The following is a 19397-nucleotide window of genomic DNA, read 5'->3' on the forward strand; positions in this document are numbered from 1 at the left end:
GTCCATTATGCACAGAGGTAGGATGCCGGTTCTAAGTGAGGGCAGGAGAGCAGTGATGCAGGGTGGGCGGTGAAAGATGATGTCATCTCTCTGCTCCCCGCCACACCTCCGACATTGATGAGGCCCGCACCATGTGGGCAGAAAATCGGTGATGTGGGGCGGGCAGAGAGAGAGAGATGATGTAATCTCTGCACGCCCACCCACTCGCTTCTCTCATCCACCCACCCGCCCCATGTCTCTCCTGTGCACCACTGAATGTAATGTTGTGCAGATCACACTGCATTACATTCTTTCCCCAGCCAGGGCTAAATGTAGAAAAAAATAAATAAATGAATGACTTGTTCAGTGTTGTAACTGCATGTTCCTGGTGTCGGCCATCACAAATTGTGCATCCCTGCAACAGTGAATGGGCTGAAAAAAGTCTAGGCGCCATAACGCAATTTCTAGTCACCATGGTGCCTGGGATTTGTTGAGCCCTGCTGTAATTTAATGTAATTAAAAAATACCTTTTTTCAATCTGCAATGCTGTAACTTTCTGTAAAATTCAATGCAACCTAGAGGTATCTCCAGAAATGTCATTTCCTGCTTGTGTAATTGGCTCACTGATTTTCTCAGAAGTCTGTACTAAGATACAGGTCAGATTTGAAGCATCCCTTGCAACAGATATTTCCATTTTTGGCGAGACACTCTCTAAGGTTTAAAGTTCTAAAAGGATGCAGACACTGCAACTCTCTCATTAGAGCATTGAAAGTGCATCAGCTGGTTATAATGAGCCCTTCACTCCAATCAGTAAGCAAAAGACAAGGTAAAACAGCTATTTCTTCAGATCAGAAACAGGTGGGAATCTGCAACAAAGTTTGTTAAAATCCTTGCATTGTACATAGATCACACAGAGGGGGTTGTTTTTTTTTTCTCAACAAAAATTGAGTCACTCTTTAATACATAATGGAATGCTTAACCAGATCTATAACACTCCTTTAGCCAGAAGGCAGAAATCAACGAGCTTGATTGAGTGCTTCGGGAAAAAAATCAAGACTGAAAGAGGGAGATGGATTTTTGTACTGAAAATTAAACCAGAACCTATCTGCAGAATGCTTTTGAGTGGTGATGAGCTCAGGCATGTTTGGATCTTAGTCCAAACCTGAGGAAGGAAGCTGTATTGAATCAGTCATCTGTGGCATGGGCATTCTCCACTCCGCACCCACATATACAAAGGGTGTGTATATGTGTGTCCACAGGGCAGGCAAGGCCTGGGCCATGTACGATTGGCCAATAAAGTGACTGCTTCCCGGCAAGCTCGCTCAGGTGGGTTTGGATGAGGATCTGAACACACCTGAGTTAAACCTTACTTGAACATTAAATACCTCTTCTCCAGCACATTAAGGTCCCACTTTAAGTGAGCTGCCACTTTCAAAGCCAACAGTTTCAGTGTGCGATTTCTCTTGTTGTCAGTAGGGGGTTGTACTTGATTCTGTTCATTTACAGTGGGTTTGGAGGCTTGCTCTAGAAACTGGACGATCAGCTGAACAGGAGGTGGATCTAAGGATAGAAAAATGTCAAACCATTAAATTAACAAGTCAAAGACATCACAATGTTTACAAATACATTTCTTGCTGTGGTCAGATGAGATCAAAATTGAGCTCTTTGCATTAACTCGACTCGCAGAGTTTGAAGGAAGACAAATTCTGACTATGACCCCAAGAACACCATCCCTACAGTCAAGCAAGGAGGTGGTAACTTCATGCTTTGGGGCTGTTTCTCTGCTAAAGGTACAGGCTGACTTTGCCGCATTGAGCGGTCAATGGACAGGGCCATGTATTGTACAATCTTGGATGAGAACCTTCTTCCCTCAGCCAGAACACTGAAGATGGGTCGTAGATGGGTCTTCCAGCATGACAATGGCCCAAAACATACAGCCATGGAAACAAAGGAGTGGCTCAAGAAGAAGCACAATAAAGTCATGGAGTGGCCTAGCCAGTCTCCAGGTCTTAATCCTATAGAAAATTTATGGGAGGGAGCCGAAACATCGAATCGCCAAGCGACAGCCAAGAAACCTTAAAGTGATTGTAAAGGCTTTTTTTTTTTTTTTTTTTTTTTTTTAAATAACAAACATGTGTAAAACATCAAAAAAATTCTATAAAGACTGATTTCAGCAGCGCTAATAAGCAATTATCGCCTTGAAGCAACAGTTTAAATATCAGCCTCTTTTTGTGCAATAAATATAGTCCATATATTCGGGATCGCTGTCAAACACTGTAAAGCAGAGTCTATTGCAGGTAAAACAGATGTGGAATACTGGCACCAACAGATATCGCCTCCACGTGTGCACAAGTAAAAAGGAAAAGGGGGGGGGGGGGGGGGTGGAAGAGAACCTCCCTTAGTATTGCTCTTACCGGGAACCAAAAGGTTCAATCTGGCATATAAATCAACAATTCAATAGTGGCACCAGTCTTCCCATCTTTTATCCACCTCTGCGCTTATCCCCTCTATACCCCCATGGAATAGAAGAAAAACAGCAGACATAGCTTAATCCCGTTTAAAATATTTTAATGCTATTCTTAAAAAGCCTTCATAATATGCACTCACACAAAAAAAGATTAATATCACAGCGTTTGGTTCACATTACAATTGCAACATCAGATCGATGCAGATCTCTCCTACAACGCACTGTAGCTTGCTGTAGTTATAGCTATTGCCGATGGAGAGCCTGACTTCCCTTCTGAGATTACAGGTGATTTACAAGTGTATCATCATTGTACAGTAATAACATAATCTGCATGTGAGAGAACATATACTCTGTACATTTCTTCAATCCTCTGCCCATTAGCCCCAAGAGATCTCCACACAGCTTTCTGTAAGCAATGCTGGCAACTAAACAGCAAAGCACACCTCGCTGTTATGTAAACTCCACAATAGTAACACAAGAATAAATGAAAAATAAATCAAATTTGAACACAAATAAACACATTAGGGTTTGTGCTTTGCATATAACACTAAAAGATACTGCTGCAAAAGGAAAACCTTGAGTGAGATTGCTCTGGCACATTCCCAGCAAGTTCCTAAAAAGGGTTCACAGAAGAACATGCTGGTTGTTTCAGTAATACGGGTCTTTTTTCAGAAAGTCAAATGCACCAATTAATGCACATAAACTAAAAGCCAGTACCTGGAAATAACTTCTGTAGGTGAGCCTCCATCAATGAATCATCCAATAAGAACTCAAACCATGAAGTCTGAGGAGGAGTACAGGGCCGGCTGGAAGTTGCAGCTTCCCTGTCTGCAGCTTCTGCACTCATCTTCTTCGGCTGGACCTTTTCACTTCCTGGGTTTTTCTTCTTCATTTTTTCAGCCTGCAAACAGATGAGAGATGTCTGAGCCACAGAAATATTCTACAATTAAGTACAGCAAATGTCTGCATATAACCAGCCAGTTATGGTAAAGCTGGACTGAACTACAATTTTAAGCTTACTGTCCATAATCAGTTTAGTGTATGAAAACTGCTCCCTTAAAGTGGAACGCCAGTCCAATAGCTTCATGGGCACAGGTACGGTAATTATATTTCTAACACTGCACAGCCAGTCTTTCGAAAATTTCCAAGCCCGTGGGAAAGATCACTTCTTCCTAGTTCAGCTTGGCTTTGAAATGAATAGGGACGATGATGCCGAATCACTGTCAGGTCAGCAGGCTGGAGGCAGGGGGACATAGGTGGCATGGGAAAGTACAATGATGAACCAGGAGGTAGCATTTATCAAACAAATTAGCAACAATATTACCGTTATAGCATCCACCGTGTAAAGCTCTGCTCCAGACTCCACTCCTCCTCCCCAGTATGGGATGAGACAGGTTCCAGCCATATGAGCCTGTCCTTGCTCTAGTGCACTGCTATATCTTTACAGGGAAGGCTGCACACTAATGGCATCACTCCTTTGGAACAACTTTATTCAAGGTCTGTTCATTAGGGCTGGGTATAAAAGATCAGATTTTCTTTCCTGCAACCAGGAAAGAAAAAAAAAGAAAAGAAAAAAAAAAAAACGGTGGAGAAATCTCTTCCCCAGTGCTATCGTGTTGTTCCGAGGGAGGTTGGGGGGGGTGGTCGCAGCGGCCAGAAGAACAAACCGTGATTATTGCAGGCGGCTATAGCACGAAAAATCTGACAGACTTGTTGTACCCAAGTGGTACAATCAGCCTGCCTATAAATGGTTCACAGCGGCCCGCTCCTCCTTTTCTGGGGTCCGCAAGTGGTGCTCCTGGCTCCTTCTCGAGTGCCCCCATGGAGAGCGGCATTCCGCGTGGGCATGCTCCCGAGTCCAGCTGGACTCGGCCCTGCCCCCACCTCCCGTGGCACTGGATTTCATTGACAGCAGCAGGAGCTAATCGCTCCTGCTATCACTCTATCCAATGAGGACCCCGGGACTGCAGCTGCTGGGTTTGTGCTCATCGCTGGAACGATAGGGTTTAGATAAGGAAAAGGGGGGCTCTGGTTGGGGGCAGATGTTTTTCACCTTAATGCATACATTGCACGAAGGTGAAAAACCACAAGACTTTACAACTCCTGTAACAGTTCCAGCCTGTAGCCAATGACACATTTTACCATGGTAGGGCATAGTTGAAACTAAGTCCAGACTAAACACAACAGTCATCCGCCTGATCAGTGGGGATCAGTGGAGACATTATCATTGAAAACAAAACTGTGTTAGTTAAAGCAGAGTTCCGCCCTCCCCCTCCAAAAATTAAAAGTCAGCAGCTACACATATTGTAGCTACTGACTTTTAATATTAGGACACTTACCTGTCCTGGAATCCAGCGATGTCGGCACCCCAGATGATGATTCCATCGGCTGTCGGGTACTGTTGCTGCTGCCATTGCTGGTTAGGGAACCCAGCAGCAAAGCCTTATGGCTTCACAGCTGGTTCCCTACTGTGCATGCATGAAGTGCGCTGTGCTCTCTTACTGGCCCAGCAACCTTCTCTGTCCATGTGCATCAATGAAACTTAGCCATTCATGACCCCGTCACTGGTTCACCAGTTCTCCTTCCTTGGACCACTTTTGGTCAGTCCTGACCGCTGCAGATCGAGTCGCCTTGACCCAGACATCAAGCCATTACAATGTGGCCCTTGTCAAAGTCGCTCAAATCCATAGGCGTGCGCACACCCCAATTACCCTGTACAGATTCCCCCTGCTGATTGGCTGCACAGAAAGAGACTGGGAAATCTCTGACCTTGGTCCCTTTCTCTGTCCCAGACCCCTGATATTTCACCAAAGCCCCCCCCATGGGGATCCTAAAAAACATTAAAAAAAAAAAACACACAAATAAAAAAATATATATACAATAATACATATATACACACACACACACACACACACACACACACACACACACACATACACACACTAGCTCACAAAAGTGAGCACACCCCTCGCATTTTATTATATCTTTTTATGTCACAACACTGAAGAAATGACACTTCACTACGATGTGAAATAGTGAGTGTACAGCTTGTATAACAGTGTAAATTTACTGTCCCTTCAAAATAGCTCAACACAAACACACAGCCATTAATGTCTAAACCACTGGCAACAAAAGTGAGTACACCCCTAAGTGAAAATGTCCAAATTGGGCCAATTTCTCTCCCCGGTGTCATGTGACTCGTTAGTGTTACATGGTCTCAGGTGTGAATGGGAAGCAGGTGTGTTAAATTTGGTGTTATCACTCTCACTTTCTCATACTGGTCACTGGAAGTTCAACACGGCACCCCATGGCAAAGAACTCTCTAGGGATCTGAAAAAAAAAAAATTGTTGCTCTACATAAAGATGGCCTAGACTATAAGAAGATTGCCAACACCCTGAAACTGAGCTGCAGCATGGTAGCCAGGACCAGACAGCGGTTTAACAGGACAGGTTCCACACAGAACAGGCCTCGCCATGGTCAACCAAAGAAGTTGAGTGCATGTGCTCAGCGTCATATGCAGAGGTTGTCTTTGGGAAATAGACTTATGAGTGCTGCCAGCATTGCTGCAGAGATGAAAAGGGGGGGGGGGGGGTCAGCCTGTCAGTGCTCAGACCATACGCAGCACACTGCATCAAATTGGACTTTATGGCTGTTGTCCCAGAAGGAAGCCTCTTCTAAAGCTGATGCACAAGTTTTTCCAGCACTGGGGTGCTACAGTTCATTGAGGGAACCATGAATGCCAACATGTACTGTGACATTCTGAAGCAGAGCATGATCCCCTCCCTTAGGAGACTGGGCTGCAGGGCAGTATTCCAACCTGGTAACGACCCCAAACAAAACTCCAAGACGACCACTGCCTTGCTAAAGAAGCTGAGGGTAAAGGTGATGGACTGGCCAAGCATGTCTCCAGACGTAAACCCTATTGAGCATCTGTGGGGCATCCTCAAATAGAAAGTGGAGGAGCGCAAGGTCTCTAACATCCACCAGCTCTATGATGTCGTCATGGAGGAGTGGAAGAGGACTCCAGTGGCAACTTGTGAAGCTCTGGTGAACTCCATGCCCAAGAGGGTTAAGGTAGTGCTGGAAAATAATGGTAGCCACACAAAATATTGACACTTTGGGCCCAATTTGGACATTTTCACTTAGGGGAGTACTCACTTTTGTTGCCAGCGGTTTAGACATTAATGGCTGTTTGTTGAGTCATTTTGAGGGGACATTTGAGGGGTGTACTCACTTTTCTGAGATACTGTATATAAAAAAAAAAAAAAAAAAAAATATATATATATATATATATATATATATATATATATATATATATATATATATATATATATATATATATATATATATATATATATATATATATATATATAGATATATATATACACATACACACACACACACACACACACACACTAGGGCTGTTACTGATTAAAATTTTTGAGTTTGATTAATCAATTTTTTGATTAATCGGCTAATTTTGATTAATTATAACGCACATACAGATTCAACTACTTTTAGCTGATCTCCTTGCATTGCAATTCTGCATTAGTCAGTGGTAAATGTGGTATACACTATATACAATCACCCGACACTAGTTAGTTTCCACAATCCATGACTTAACTTCACAGTTCACACAAATACATTTTAGATTCAAACTGTAGCACTGATGTAAGTATTTTTTTTCCCACAGTAGTGTAACAATCCCTCCACCTCCGGTCTAACTAATCACTCTCACCTTATGGCATGGACCCCTGTGCAAACAGGTGGTCATGCAAGTGGGTATCAAAAGGGTTAACACGGACCATAAACTTCTCACCTCTCCTTATATCTCAGCAAGGATGCCAGGTCATGGGTAGAAAGAAAAGATCTAAGTGCTCACCGCTTAAGTATAAGATTTCATTTTTGTGTTAAAAAAACAAACTACTCACATAAAGATGATAAAAACACAGCATGTAAAGCCGACAATCCTGTTATTTCTGTAGGGCAGCAGCAGGTGACGTCATGTGTAGCTCCTCCCCGTACGCGTTACGTTCAATCAGAACTTCAACGTCACCGGACTCCTCCCCCCTTCCCTTCTTTAGCAGACAGAGGCACTTGGGGAAGGCTGGAGGAGTCCAGTGACGTCGATGTCTGTGACGTCACCGGATCTCCGATGGAACTCCCTGAAGCCGAAAGAGAGGCGAGTACCGATCAAAAGAATTTTGATTGATCAAAAAAAAATGTATTGATTAAGCGAGGAATTCATCTTTAAATTTCCACAGCCCTAATTTATATATATATATATATATATACACACTGTTTTTTGAGCTTTGTGGTGTACACCCTAATGCAATAGGCTATGCACACCTATTATCAAATCCTTACACTTCCTTGCAACATCAACTTCAGGGACAACATGTTCACCTCCTGCCTAATACATCCCACCCAAATTCAGATGCCATTGTTATGAAATAATGAATGTTATCCAGTTTAGTAATGTTATGGCTGATCGGTGTATGTGTGTTGTTGGGATCACTGTACCCCTGACCGGCCCTCCTCCTCAGAAGGACCGCTGTTTGTACACAGGGAATGAATGGGAAGAAGTACACCCCCGCCCCCCGGTGGAAGCCCCTCCCTCAGCACCCCCTCCCGGTCACTCACCGGCTCCGCACACCGAGGGATGAAAAGAAAAGAAGAATCTATGTAGACGGTCCGGCGCCCGTGAAATGCGTCACTTCGGGTCACATGACCACAACACAGGCTGCGGATGATGACGTACAGGATTGCGGTCTGAACTTTCCCCCCAATGAGAGGATGAGCTGAAGTGGTGAAGCCCCGCCCCTTGAGTGCTGGGGTGACTTTGTCATGGCAGTGAGGGCAATGCTGCGCTTCCAGTCACCTGTGTACCCGGGGAACAGCCGGGGGAAAAGCGGCAAGGCGGCCTCATACTGCGCCGAGCTGGTCAGGTAGAGTGAGGGGAGGGACAGCATGGCTGAGCTCACCTGTGTTGCTATGCACAGCTTCTCTAGTTTTAGTTAATTCCCCCAATAGGAATCCTCACTGCAATCCTTCTTCCCTGTGGAGCACTATATAGAGCAGGGATATTCAGTCAGAGGACCTCCAGCTGTTGCAGAACTACAAGTCCCATGAGGCATAGCAGGACTCTGACAGCCTCAAGCATGACACCCAGAGGCAGAGGCATGATGGGACTTGTAGTTTTGCGACAGCTGGAGGTCCACTAATGGCATATCTCTGATATAGAGATTGCTCTGTTTGTCAGATACTTTGTATGGTTGTTGGTTGTCCATCAGGCTGCATTCGAACCTGAGCTGACATCATATAAACACGACCAGTAACGCCACCTTCTGCCCACATCTCCACAAAGCACTTCACCGCTGTGGTGCCATTTCTTTCTTTAATAGCACTTCAAATGTGGGTAACAGTTGTGCATCTTGTTGCATACTTTCCGCATGACAAAACGCATGTTGCTAAGCCTGCGTGGCTCAGTGCCATGAATGATACTTGAGCTTCTTTGATGCACAATGGGCAGCTCGGGTTGCCACCTGTCCGGGTTTTGAATCTTGTGTCCGGGTTTCAGTCCCCCTGAAACCTGCACACATTATTCAGACAGGAATGTGTCTCAGAGCAGGGCCTGACAGGATGGAGAGGGGGGCATTATGTGTGCTGCATTACTATTCTAAAAAAGTGTCGCAAAATGCTTAGTGTCGCTCAGTATAAATGCGGCCTTAAGACACGTTTACAGGGGCTGCCGAAGGGGCAATAAAAGCGGGTGGTTGAGTCATGGTTTTACCACTCTGCTACTGCTCACCTAAACTAGGGCAAGCAAACACACAGGGCAGTACACATGCCATGGCTGCTGCAAACATTAAACAGCATGTGGCATTTGATTGGTGGCACTGCCCACAAAACCGTCTTGTTCAAGTAAATCGCATCAGTGCCGCCAGTGTCCACTGCATTTTGTCTTTCAGAGGGACGGCAGGGGCCACTACCCCTGTGAACTAGCCTTTAGCATAGGCTGTTATAAAAATGAGCATTATAAATACCTATTTAGAATGATCTTCAGGCCGGTCACATGACTCGCAGCCACTGAATACATCCGATTATATGACTTCTGCGGGAGGGGCCGAGATCCCCCTCTGACGTTAGCGGGGGAGATCACATGGCCACTCAGCCTCTCATGCAGTAGCCCTGGAAACTGTCCGAGAGTCACGCTAAATCGATATTTACAACACTTGTTTTTATAAGACTAAGGGCCGGTTCACACAGCGAGCCGCGGCGAGGCGTCTCCGACTTACCTCGCCGCCACTTGCGGGGAGCTCAGCGGCGACTTGCAGAGGACTTCTGCATAGAAGTCAATGCAAGTCGCCCCCGAAGTCGCCCCGAAGTAGTACAGGAACCTTTTTTCTGAGTCGGAGCGACTCGAGTCGCTCCTCTCAGAACGGTTCCATAGTACTGAATGGGGGCGACTTGCGGGAGCGAGGCGAGGCGAGCCGTGTCGCCTCGCCTCGCCTCGCAGTGTGAACCGGCCCTAATGCAGTGTGCTCTACCAGCCTATAAGAGAGAGGCCAGCAGGGATCATTTATAATTATTCTAGTAATGGCATCAGGAGGGCGGAGACAGAGCCACACAGAGATCACAGGTAAAGAGGAGGGGGGAGAGGAGAGCTGAGATCAGGGCTGCGTAAAACGGAGGGATACACTCTGACCACAGTGGTCAGGGCTCAGCAACCCTGACCACCATGGTTAGTACAGAGAGGGGGATACAGGAAGTGTCAGTTTTTTTTTTTACAGTTTAGAAGTGGGTAGATTACACAGCACAAGTACTGTTCTGTTTAATCTGCTTTAAAGGGACCAGAAAACCATTTTCTTTTTTTTTTGGGGGGGGGGGGGGGGGTCAACAAGCACTTTAATTTTCTGACTTTTAAAGTGGTCTAAAACTCTACAAAGAATCGGTAGAGGAGAAACCAAGGGCACCAGCATTCCAGTAGATATACCAAACCAAAAACTATGTCAAGAATGAGACCTTTGAGGTGCTGACATATAGATATATAAAAACAGATAATTTTATTGATACAACAATTTGTATAAAGACATTCATTAAAAATCCAGCGGGATACATAGTTCCAGAAAGATCAATGACATCATATACATAAATGAACCTTGCTCCTATAAATTTCATATGTGGCAGCTTGAAGAAGTCATCTCAACAGGTTTCACCTTTTGGCTTCATCAGGAGATTTTCTACTATACTAAGCAGCTGTATCGAAGAGATAACACATCACTGTGCAAAAGTTTTAGGTAGATGTGAAGAAATGCTGTAAAGTACGAAGATGGTGGAGCGCTGCTTGATTAGAGCTGAGTGGGCAGCCATATTGGTACACCTGCATCGAACAACAAAATTACTCCTGTCACTTCACTGCCACAGTGTGAGAAGGACACCAGGGGGCCCAACTACTCCTCCTACACAGTGGGGAAAAAGGGAGAAGGGACTTTATATGAGACACAAAAAATGTGTCTCCATCCCTATATTGGTTACAAAATAAAAGTTTGGGACTTTATATGAAGCATATGACAGACCATAAAATGTATAAAAGTATCAAAGTATTTATTATCAAACAGTATATCTAGCACATAATATATGCATGCAGAATTGATATATGTACAAAACACGATTACATAAAATATATATATGCATATATTGCATTGATGTTAAGGCACGTGCTAGTGGCCGGTATGCAGGGCTCCATGTGGTTAGTAGGAGATAATAATGGTAAAAGCTATAACCATATATAAAAGGAACATGATGGATTAAAGTCATGACTGCATCCTGAATAAGACTGACACGGTTCATGGTAAAAACCACTCATCGGGGGCGGATGCATCGACATGTCTGAAAAAAGACCAGTAAATTTAATAAAAACCTTTAAGAGGTAATATAGATATATACAATGGCAAGGAAAGGAAGTATTCAATCCTAAACTTACATGAAGTTAATAGGCAAAACATACGGTATAGTCCATCCAGGGACCCATGATGTGGCCCGTCCCGGGAGCTGAGGTGGCGTCATTTTGGGGGTGCAGACCGCACCCGGGTAACACCCACCAGAGGGGTGACACCCAGGGTATGCTGCTGGATTGCCTCCGCTGCTCAACAACACAGCAGAATGGAGCAGGAACCAGAGCTGAAAGTTTAGAGGGACGGCCAGGTCTTGGTAGATTTGCAGTGGTCTGATACTCCTTTCATTTCAAAATGATCGCATGCACAGTGCTCCTTGGGATGTTTAAAGCTTGGGAAATCTTTTTGTATCCAAATTCGGCTTTAAACTTCTCCACAACAGTATTACGGACCTGCCTGGTGTGTTCCTTGGTCTTCTTGATGCTCTCTGCGCTTTCAACAGAACCCTGAGACTATCACAGAGCAGGTGCATTTATACAGAGACTTGATCACACACAGGTGGATTCTATTTATCACCATCAGTCATTTAGGACAACATTGGATCATTCAGAGATCCTCGCTGAACTTCTGGAGTGAGTTTGCTGCACTGAAAGTAAAGGGGCCGAATAATTTTGCACGCACCACTTTTCAGTTTTTTATTTGCTAAAAAAGTTTCAAAAATCCAATAGATTTCATTCCACTTCACAATTGTGTCCCACTTGTTGGTGATTCTTCACGAAAAAATAAAATTTGATATCTTTATGTTTGAAGCCTGAAATGTGGCAAAAGGTTGAAAAGTTCAAGGGGGGCGAATACTTTCGCAAGGCACTGTAGGTCTCTTATGTGAAAGGGGGAGAGTGGCCGAGATCTCTTATGTGAAAGCACAACCTTGCAGCTCCCTCCAGACTGGGAAAACCTTGAACAGTGCTAAAAAAAAAACATACTGAAAGCGCACAGCGTGAAATTCTATTAGAAGGCAGACTTGCACATTTCAAGTAGCTCTGAAGAGGAGGTATGCCCTTGAAATGCGCAAACCATTATGCACAATTGACACAGCGATTACATTCTAGTGTATGGAGTCGATAGTTGGATATGTGTGCCTTTTAGTCTGAGAAAGCTTCCACATGAATGGATCTAATGATACACCAGGTACCTCCTTTGAGTATAAGATATAGCTTTTAATAAACATTTATTGAGGATTTCACACAATGCCAGTGCACTTTCTGCTTTTTACTATTCCTCTACATCACAGATGAGAGGTGTTTGTACATGCCTTGCATACCTAGATTAACCTGTTAACCCCACATAAAAACATTATTTTTTTTGCAGGAAACGGGACTATGAAGGATTTTTATGTACATTGCTGCTACCCCCAGAATCCCAAAATTCTGTACTTGCTCTGCGTGCCTTTAATGTAGAACTATCACAGGTAGGTATTCTACAACTCCAGTAAATGATCTTTGTGTTCTGTATTAAATCTTGTCCACATGCCATCGACATAATGCACCACAACCTCCTGCAAGCTTGGTATAAGTCCTGTACATTGCCTCTTTTGTGAGCACCTTCTCTTCAGCACTAGTTTAATTTTAATGTTTCCATCATGATGTGCTCACATCTTCTTCCTAGTAGCAGATTCAAACTACTCATGGCTTCCTTGCATCATCTGTCCCCCTATGCTGCTTGCTTGTCGTGCCTATCTACTTTTATAGGTCAAGATGTAATTGGGTGTAATGCTAAAATGAACACTTGGCCTGTGCTCATGCACGCCCACTTATTTATTTATTTCATTACTCTCTCTCACCCAGAGACATTCATTTTTTGAAGCCAGGGGTTCCATATTTTAACAAACTTGCTATAATTTCCTTGTTTGGTTAGCATTGCTTTTTCTGACCATACTAATTTATTCATAGTTCTCTCTCAATCTTTCAGGGGCGGGGGAATCTGTGATTGCCAGTTCTGTGCAATCAGTTTTCTTGCCTGATACAATACACATGTTCTGGGTTCCAGTTCAAGGTTTACACTAAACGTGTTATTGATTATTTTCACTATCTCTGCCCAATATCGATGCAACTTTGGGCATCTCCAGAACATTTGTATAAGGTCCCCTGTCTCGGTGCATCTAGAGCACTTATCATCTGATCGGTGGCCAAACATGCACATTTTCTTAGGTGTGTAATAAGCTCAATACAGAAGAAACAGGTGGGATACTTTTTGCGAGGGGGAGACCGACACCAACGATCCGAACTCTAGGATCCTTGCCCATTGGTCTGCTGTAATTTCTCCTACATCCTCTTCCCATCTTATTTTATTATTGAGCAAGCTTTCGTTCATATTCTTTTTGCCCATAATTTGCAAATACACTATTGATATCAAACCTTTATTAGATACAGCTTTAATTAATCTTTGGAGAAGGGAAATCTCGCTCCATGCTGGGATGCCGTTGTTAAACTGTTTACCCAAAGCATGTCTTATCTGTAAATAGCTGTAAAATACCTTATTTGGTATCCCGTATTCCTGTCTCAGCTCTATGAATGATTTTAAGGTGTTACCCTCATACAGTTGGGCTACCTGGCACACTCCGTGTTTCTCCCATTCCTTATTCTTTTCTATATTAAGAAGTTCTTGCAGATTTTTATTATTCCAGATGGGTGAGAATTCAGTAACTCCCTTATACCCCATTATTTTCTTAGTTGTTAGCCATATTTTAGTTATCAGTTTTGATGTTGGTCACCTACTATCCAAGGAGCCTGCCTCTAGCGCTTCTACTATGGATCTGTGCGGAGAGTCCAGCAGCAACAATTTGTCGCTCATCTTCCCCCCTCCCCTTATAGCACTTCCTCCTAGATGTTGCAACTGAGCTGCCAGATAATAGCTATACGGTTGGGGAACAGCCAACCCTTCCTCGCTTGTTGGACATTGCAGGGCTTTTAGGCTAATCCTAGGCTCGCATTTCTTCCAAATTAGCTTTCTAAAAAGTGTTTGTATCTTTTTGAACCATTTTTCTCCAATTAAAATTGCGGAATTATGGAGCAAATAGAGCAATTGCTGCATCCAGATCATTTTGACCAAATTGGCCTGTCCAGTCACTGATAGGGGAAGTCTGCTGCAGATGTCACATTTCTGTTTAAATTTTAACAATAGTGGAGCTAAGTTGTCGGATATATACTGATTCGGGTCCTTTGACACCACTATCCCAAGATATTTTATTTTGTCTACTACTTTTAGCACCTTCTCTTCAGCACTAGTTTCATTTTAATGTTTCCATCATGATGTGCTCACATCATCTTCCTAATAGCAGATTCAAACTACTCATGGCTTCCTTGCATCATCTGTCCCCTTATGCTGCTTGCTTGCTGTGCCTATCTACCTTTTATCTGTCACTGGTGAGCAGGTTAGTGAAGATGTAATTGGGTGTAATGCTAAAATGAACACTTGGCCTGTGCTCACGCCCACTTATTTATTTTAATTTATTTTCTCCCCGTGCTTTGTCACTTTCACTTTGGTGTGTGTGTGTGTTTTTTTTTTTTCTCCATAAGATGAAGGGTGTGAGTCCCCGGGCTTGCCCTGACGTCTAAAAATAAAATTCGCATAATGCTGTGAGGGTCCTGGTGACCCAAAGTAATCTGGGTATCCTTGCTGGTGTAACTTTTCACTTTCCTCTCCTTCCTTCTCCGCCACTTTCTTTTATTTAAAGCCTTTTGTCACTTTTTGTATTTTGTTTTTGCATGTGTGACTGGTAGGGTATAGGACCTCAGGCCTTGGTTTGTCCTCTCATAGGGCTTCCCTTCGGGGGAGCCCCACCAAGTACTTGGGTGGGTCTGTTTCGGCAGACCCTCCAGAGAGGGTCTGGTTTTCGGCCAGATAGACCAAGTGTAAAGTACCCCAGCCCCCGTCTGGAGCCTCACGCCCTGGGGGATCAGGGCAAGGCCCTCTGATTTTAGAGGGCTTGTGTACACCCGTTGCACGTTTTTGCGTTTCACTCTTTGTGTGTGCACATTTTTTTTTTTGGCACCGAGTGAAGTTTTTGAGTGTGTTTTACACGCCATGGGCTTTAAAAAAATCCTTGCTGGTGTAACTGGATGGATGTTGAGCCCGTGCTAGTATAAAGGAATTCCATAAAAGCTGTGAGAGTCCTGGTGTCCCAAAGCTATCTGGTGAGTGGCCCCTTTCTATAGGTGGTGGTGCACATCTGTAAAAAGGAGCACTTTGAAATAAGAGCAGCATAGTTCACAATTGCACAGGTGGTGATATAAAGGAATTGTAAAAAGGACTGATATTGCTTCAATAGAACACAGGACATTGTCTCACTGCTATCATTAGCATGGATTTGTTTTATTGTATATTATGTTATTTTTATTTCACTTGGTTGTTTTTTGATTATTGAAGAGGACCCATGTATAAAAATGTATGGTTTTAATTGTAATAGCCACCCCTCAACATATAAAATCTTATGTTTTTTTTTTTTATTTATTTTTTTTTTTTTTCATTTAACTCCCAATGCCATCCATACATTTTTTTTTTTTTTTTTTTTTTTTTCCCCCAAGCTACATCACCAACCTCATCTCAAAAATATCACCCAAACTATCCACTTCGCTCCTCCCAAAACCTCCTGCCCTCCCATCACCTTCTCCCATGCTCACATTCAGGGCTTCTCCCAAGCTTCCCTTTTGCTGTGGAATGCCCTACCCCAATGTGTTTGGCTATCTTCTACTTCCTGAAAACTGATCTCTTTAGGGAAGTCTGTCCTGCCTCAACCTAATATTTGTACTTTTTGCTTTCTCCATCAACTCATCCCCACAGTTATTACCTTTTTTGTATTACATTTTGTAAAGCACTGCTACATAAACCCTGTGTAATAATATTTAAGTGGCTCTAAAGCCTAAATATTTTTTATACCTTGCATTAAGGTAAAACGTATTTAGGCATCAGTAGCACCTCCTCCCCCCTTATGTACCCGAGCCTTCATTCCATCCAGTGCTGTGCACATTTGCAGCTCTCCACTTTCCTCACTTCCTGGTCTCACTGGCATTGCTGAGTTAGCGAGGGCTATTGGCTCCCGCTGTTGTCAATCAAAGCCAGTGGCAAGAGGCAGGATTAACCCCTGCTGTCTGACGCAGACCGTGAATCTCAGGAGTGAGCCTGCACAAGTGCCACCATAGAAAGTGGCTTTCTTTGGGGGCACTCACCGGAGTGGAGGAGAAAGGAGCAGACAGGGGACCCTAGAGGAGGTTTGGGCAGAGCGGGTAAGTATAAACTTGTTATTTTTATAGAAAAATAAAATAATCAAAGCTTTACAACCACGCTCCGTCTATATCAAGTAACCAGATCTTTAGTTATTGGATTATTAAGCATGGCCTAAGGAGAAGTGACCTTTATAGAACCCCTTGTGTTTTTTTTTTTTTGAAAGGTGAAGGACTCTGTGTCTCAGAAGAACCTGGGTCTGATGCGGATGCAGTTCTGGAGGGACATTCTTCAAGACATATACCAAGAAAATCCCCCACATCACCCTGTGGCTCTGGAATTAGCTAAGGTTTCCCTTGTTTGTTTAGCACATGTGAATTAATTGAAAAATGTATTAATTTACTTTTTGCGTGGGAAGTGTTACTGTATATAAACATAAAATAGAAATCCAACTCTTGGTGAAAAGTGAATGTGACTTCTAAAGTGCAACAGTGAAGTACTTATAATTGAACACAAACTCCAAAGTCCAATGCTTATGACTCCTTGAAGTACAATAATTAAATAAACGTCCCGTGCAAATGAGCAAGACTATTAAAAAAAATAAAATAAAAAATTCACAAAGTGCTTGATGGATAAAGTGCAATAGTGATGATCACTAAAATCAAAAGTACTGAAAACGTGATTGTCCAAACAACACAGGTGTGGTGGTTCTCTTCTTTCCATTCAGTGACACCTCTAGAAGGGGCCTCTAACCTCACAGCTGTAAGGTAACAACATGAAAATGTAGTAATGGTCTGGTTTCCTCTTCGGGTCCCTTTCTGGGTGTCTGGTCGATTGTGTAGCCTGGGGGTGGGGGTTTACTTCTTGTGTTCATCCAATAATCAGTAATAGTAGCTGATGGCTCCGCTATACTCCGCTTCCACATACACCCCAACCTAGTAAGCGGGGGGGAGAAATGTCCAAATGGTGTAGTATGTATTTTAAAATGTTATTCCATAAAAACTGTAAGAGATTAAGCAATAGTAGAGTAAGTAAATCTCCATGAGCGCCGAGCTCGTCGCCTGCGTCACTTCCGGTTGTTTCTGTCAGCCAATCCTGATGCATATGGTCACAGTTCTTTTGCCTTCATCACCTGAAGAAGTCACGTTACTCTCTCCTCCCAGGCTACACGATCAACCAGACACCCAGAAATGGACCCACAGAGGAAACCAGACACCCAGAAATGGACCCACAGAGGAAACCAGACACCCAGAAATGCTGGGTGTCTGGTTTCCTGTTACTTTGCAGCTGTGGGGTAAGCAGCCACCCCTTCTAGTGTCACTGCATGGAAAGAAGAGAGACCCACCACACCTGTGTTGTTTGCATGATCGAGATTGGGACAATCACGTTTTCACTACTATTGATTTTAGTGATCCTCACTATTGCACTTTATGTATCCATAAAGTGCAATAGTGATATAGTCTTGCTTATTTGCCTATTTGCACTGGATGTTTATTTCACTATTGCAATTCAAGGATTCATATGCAGTGGACTTTAGAGTTTAGACTGTCATCTTGTGTTCAATTTTAAGTACTTCACTGTTGCACTTCAGAAGTCACATTCAGATTACACCAAGAGTTGAATTTCTATTTTATTTTAGTTTGAATTCATTTGTATTATTTCATTATATGTATATTGTGTAGTTTATTTGTAACCGCGCAGCACCATTCGTTAGCAATTATAATTTTGGTTCTGGAGTCCCCTATCGGTGCTTGCAGCAGTTACACTTCTATCTATTTATATTTACCTTTACCTTAGTGATAGCGTGGGAGTACCCCCTTTTTCTAGTTACTGTATATAGCCCTGGTGCCCAACCTGCAGTCCAGGGGTCGAATGAGGCACTTTTTGTGTGGCCCTTGGGGCCCCTGCAGACAGTAATCTGTTCATAGTATCTGACAGTTTCCTGCAGCATGTTCACAGTCCACGAATATCTCTTGTAATATGTCTGCAGTCTCTGACCATCGCCTGTATCGTGTCTAGTCTCTGACCATCTCCTTTACGGAGTATGCAGTCTCTGACCGTCTCCTTTACTGAGTATGCAGTCTCTGACCGTCTCCTTTACTGAGTATGCAGTCTCTGACCGTCTCCTTTACTGAGTATGCAGTCTCTGACCGTCTCCTTTACTGAGTATGCAGTCTCTGACCGTCTCCTTTACTGAGTATGCAGTCTCTGACCGTCTCCTTTACTGAGTGTGCAGTCTCTGACCATCTCCTGCCCCATGTATGCAGTCTCTGACCGTCTCCTGCCCCATGTATGCAGTCTCTGACCGTCTCCTGCCCCATGTATGCAGTCTCTGACCGTCTCCTGCCCCATGTATGCAGTCTCTGACCGTCTCCTGCCCCATGTATGCAGTCTCTGACCGTCTCCTGCCCCATGTATGCAGTCTCTGACCGTCTCCTGCCCCATGTATGCAGTCTCTGACCGTCTCCTGCCCCATGTCTGTAGTATGACTATCTCTTGTATTATGTCTTCAGTCTTTGATCTTTTCCTGGTCTGTGTCTGCTCTGCTGTCTCCGAATAGCTCTTGTATCATGTCTGCAATTTCTGAACATCTCCTTTATTATCTCCACAGTCTCTGACCATCTCATGCCCATAGTTTGTGACTATATCCTGTTGTGTGTCTGCCATCTCTGAAACTAAATATTTTCTGAATTTTATGTACAACCCTTTGGTGATAATGAGGGCCACGCTTGAGGACCCCATATCATGAAAGTTGGACCACCACTGATATATAGTATGACTACATATCTAACGTATTCATGCTCAATAGTCAGATCAGGGCAGTAATGAGAGG

General features: G+C 43.6%; 2 protein-coding genes across 2 annotated transcripts in view; one reads left to right on the forward strand and one right to left on the reverse strand.

Annotated features, from left to right (window-relative positions):
• The window catches only part of INTS8 (integrator complex subunit 8), a 90172-nt gene extending 81969 nt beyond the window's left edge, over positions 1-8203 (reverse strand). Inside the window, exons 1-3 of the mRNA XM_077493056.1 lie at positions 8091-8203; positions 3164-3347; positions 1365-1539 (exon numbers count right to left, since the gene is read on the reverse strand). Coding sequence (XP_077349182.1) covers positions 1365-1539; positions 3164-3338 — 350 coding nt within the window. The 5' untranslated portion in view covers positions 3339-3347; positions 8091-8203. The remainder of the gene's footprint in view (positions 1-1364; positions 1540-3163; positions 3348-8090) is intronic.
• A 49-nt stretch (positions 8204-8252) lies between these two features.
• NDUFAF6 (NADH:ubiquinone oxidoreductase complex assembly factor 6) overlaps positions 8253-19397 on the forward strand; it is an 80102-nt gene continuing 68957 nt past the window's right edge. Inside the window, exons 1-3 of the mRNA XM_077493058.1 lie at positions 8253-8395; positions 12713-12812; positions 16791-16913. Of these exons, the coding sequence (XP_077349184.1) occupies positions 8295-8395; positions 12713-12812; positions 16791-16913 (324 nt within the window). The 5' untranslated portion in view covers positions 8253-8294. The remainder of the gene's footprint in view (positions 8396-12712; positions 12813-16790; positions 16914-19397) is intronic.

The sequence above is a fragment of the Lithobates pipiens genome, unplaced genomic scaffold (assembly GCF_037356315.1).
Source record: "Lithobates pipiens isolate NorthernLeopardFrog02 unplaced genomic scaffold, aLitPip1_a1.2 Scaffold_19, whole genome shotgun sequence".
NCBI classification, from domain to species: domain Eukaryota; kingdom Metazoa; phylum Chordata; class Amphibia; order Anura; family Ranidae; genus Lithobates; species Lithobates pipiens.